This window comes from Rhagoletis pomonella, unplaced genomic scaffold, assembly GCF_013731165.1.
Source record: "Rhagoletis pomonella isolate Grant_MI unplaced genomic scaffold, Rhpom_1.0 Rhpom_scaffold_15657, whole genome shotgun sequence".
Taxonomy (NCBI): domain Eukaryota; kingdom Metazoa; phylum Arthropoda; class Insecta; order Diptera; family Tephritidae; genus Rhagoletis; species Rhagoletis pomonella.
This window is the reverse complement of record NW_023474179.1, coordinates 1-3,550: the sequence shown is the minus strand read 5'-3', so window position 1 is coordinate 3,550 and position 3,550 is coordinate 1. Positions and strand designations below refer to the sequence as shown.

At 38.5% G+C, this 3,550-nt stretch overlaps 1 protein-coding gene across 1 annotated transcript; it reads left to right on the top strand.

Moving 5' to 3' along the window:
- Positions 1-154: 154 nt before the first annotated feature.
- On the top strand, positions 155-3,544 carry LOC118757242 (protein abnormal spindle-like; the record flags this gene model as incomplete). The annotated part of the gene is made up of 4 exons (XM_036491969.1): positions 155-490; positions 553-729; positions 1,001-1,213; positions 1,804-3,544. Coding segments are annotated over exons 1-4 (2,146 nt in total), but the record flags the coding sequence as incomplete, so codon positions are not given.
- Positions 3,545-3,550: the final 6 nt, after the last annotated feature.

Below are 3,550 nucleotides of genomic sequence, written 5' to 3'. Positions count from 1 at the left end.
CCCCCTCTTGTTCACACAAAACCGGTTTTAGGCGGACTGTGCAGTCCAGTGTGCGGAGGCCCAATGAGCCATAAACTTCAAAACGTTCTAGAGTAGCCATGAGTCCCTGGTTATACGCACCGCGCCGTTTGTGCAGACCTTAATTCCTTATATAATAGTTTTACGACCACTGCAGTAGTGTAACTTTTCCAAACGTTTCCTATTTGAGATTTAGAAATTGACACATTGGCTCAAGGCGAATTCATACATTTATAAATTCGCCTTGAATTGACTATTTTTCAATTTGGCGGTTGGATTTTCAGTTGTCCCGTTTATCTGAGTTAATTTGTTAAACGATTTTGTTATATTGTGTGTATTTTCGATGTTAAAGTGATAATTTGTATGTCTGTCTTTTCTTTATTAATGTTGTATGAAGTGTATTTTAATAACAAATAAGTTTAAATCAAATCAGACTTAACAAAAATCTGCGAATAAAATGAGCGCTTTCGAGGTTTGTAGTGCGTCTGTCTATATTTGTGTATTTGTTTTAAATTTATACTTTCTTCGGTCTAGGTGGTGCTTACTCCGACACACCCAAAATGCAAGAAGCGAATAGAATCTCGCGAGCCTACCGACGTTGTAATGGCGCCATTCTCCGCCAAATCCATTGTAACATTCGAAGATGTGCCAGTTGGAAAGACGGCGAGACGTATTTTACGTATAGTCAACCCCTCTGAGGATAATATAGAGGTATGCGAGCTACATCATTTCATTGTTACTCCATGTTATTCATGTTTGTAAAATGTGTTAGTAAGAAGCATATCTAGCAAGTTTACTGACCTGCTTTTCCGCATATTAACCGAATTCCCACATATTTGCGTTGAGTGGCAACCAGTATGAAATTAAATCGATTTCCCCTCTGTAGCACTTGTACGAGCTAAAAATTTAAGTTTACTTCTGCAAAAAAATAAAATGTAATACAATCAGCATTTGTTTAATTATTCTCTTTTTTCACCAATAGGTCCGTGTTATAAAGCCAATAAGCGAGGAATACAATGTTTCAATTAGTTGGGACGAAATCGTTATACCCCGATCCAAAACTGTAGAGATGGAGATGGTATGGAATCCTTTGGAACAATTCACTTGTAAAGAAACATTACAACTTTTGGATAACAGAAATTTTCGTAAGGATGTTATGGTGATAATGAAAACCCGCGTAACCAATCCTATTAAGGTATGCAAAAAGAAGTTAGATATTCTAGCGCTTAGTACAGAATGCATATGCATATGTATGTATGTAAGACGTCTGAAAATACGGTGGTTGAATATGTAACAAAAAGGGGGTTGATTAAGCATAATGCTTGCATATGAAAACCGTTTTTTAAATTGCACCAAACATTAACCGATGCACCATTGGGTAGTTAGTCAAGCAACCATATTTAATTACTCTAGCAAATTGCAGTTGAAATGTGTATTCTCTGAAGTTAAAAGGTTATTGAAAATTAGAAGTTATTCAATTTTTATAATTTTAGTACGAATCAATTTCGTATCTTTTAATATTTATTACTAGTTTTCCAAATAAAAATTATTAGGTTTATCAGGTCAGCCTTTTCTCTGTGTTTAATATGTATATTAATTCATACGTTGTAGCTACATATTTGCCAAAATAAAAGTGGCTAGAAAAAATGTATAAATTTTAATTTCAAATTTAAATCGTACATCAGTTGTATAGCCGACCATGTGCTTTTACTAAAATAGCGCTAATGAACTGTGTGTATTTCATACACTAAACTCTAAAATAACTAATTTCACTCAATTTTACAGAGTGTTCGAAAATTTCCAACTATTTCGACTAGTAACAGCAGTTATGTGAGAACGCTACGTCTCAAGTCCCCGAAAGGTGCCACAAAATCGCACAAATCCAGCTCAGCACAGACACAATCGCGCAAACCACCCACAACAACTACTCAAAGGGCAGGTAAACCGCCTTCTGCCCCATCAACCACACAGGTACGCGCGCCTCCTCCGAGATCAGTATGGGCAGATACTAAATGTAATTTACGTGAAGAACAGAAACGCGAAGTGTTCGATGAAATTACTATAAACTTTACTCACACATCTCCGCTTTCTGAGCGAAATATTTACGCGCGCAACAAAGCTGTGAATACTGCTATGCCCACAGTTTCTTCAAACAAATCACCAGTTCTGCTTACACACAAAGAAAATGTTAGTCCTATGACTCCTAGCAATGTCATAAAAATGTTCGACAAGATTCAGTTCACACCTATAAACAGTGGTGATGTGAAAAGTGGTATTGCTGGACATCACGATTTGGATAATTTAGCCAGTTGGCCAACACCTGTTAGCGTGGATTCGGTGAAGGTTAACTTATCAACCATGCGACCACGGCGGTTAACTTCGGCCAATGAGTCCGCTGATTTCCTTGAGAATACTAATACCACTCATATGACAGTCGAGTTTCATATGGATCAAAAATCGCCTGGCAGCGCTGTTATTACAAATAAAACTTTTGAAGTAAGACACGAAAATATTAATATATCAACAGATTCCTTGGACACACCCGTTTGTTATGGTGTTACGCTTAACAAGACCACTACAATTACCACAACTCCAAAGTCGCGCCCACTAGCTATGATAGAAGAGGAAGATACTAGCCTTTGCAGTGGAGAACCTGAGAAAACTTATGTGAAAAACAAAAGTGAGATAGTGGCCGAATCAAGTCCCGTGCGTGGGGAAGAAGATCTGTTACGCGACATTAAATTAGTAGGCACACCTTTGCGAAAATACTCCGAATCAATGAAAGATCTTTCACTGCGTTCACCAAGCAAGCGTTACTCGGCTAGTCAAGGTTCTATGCCGAATCTGAATGAAATGGAATGTATTCGGTCCATCGAGCAGAATCGATACTTTTTCAATAATCGCATGCCATCGCAAGGGGGTTTAATCTCGGAAGCAAGTACCCCTATCTACCCACCACCCAAAATTGGTGAACCCAATACCCTAGGCAACGAATCTGCATATGTCGATTTAGGGATTATGTCCCAAGCCGATCTCGCTTTTAATCAAAGCGAAATATTAGCGCAATCGAGTCGTTTTAATTTAAATGAAGTTGGCGTAAAATCGCGTCGCAGTAGCCCAGTTCCTGTGTCTGGCAAATGGCGAGATTTACGTGGCGTGTCACCCAAATCATCAAAAGTTAAATTGTCTGAGTATTCGCCATCGAAATCAAACAAGCGAAATTCACAGGATCTATCTTTTTCCGATGCGCCAAGCAGTGAATCTCTAGCGACTACTTCCAGCGATAAATCGTCAGTTAGGAGCTGTTCTTCTAAATCCAAAAATGCACCATCTTCCAACAAAAATATGAGCCTGATTTTGGTTTCGCCACCAAAGCGGCAGCGTGTAGATAATGATTTCACTTTTGAGCGTCCGTCAATACCTGGTTTATCGCGCTCCAAAAATTGGTCACGTACTCAGGTGAAAAAGATGAAAATAGTAAAGCCAACTACACCAAAAAAGGTCAGTCCACCAAATATTCAACTCTCACCAT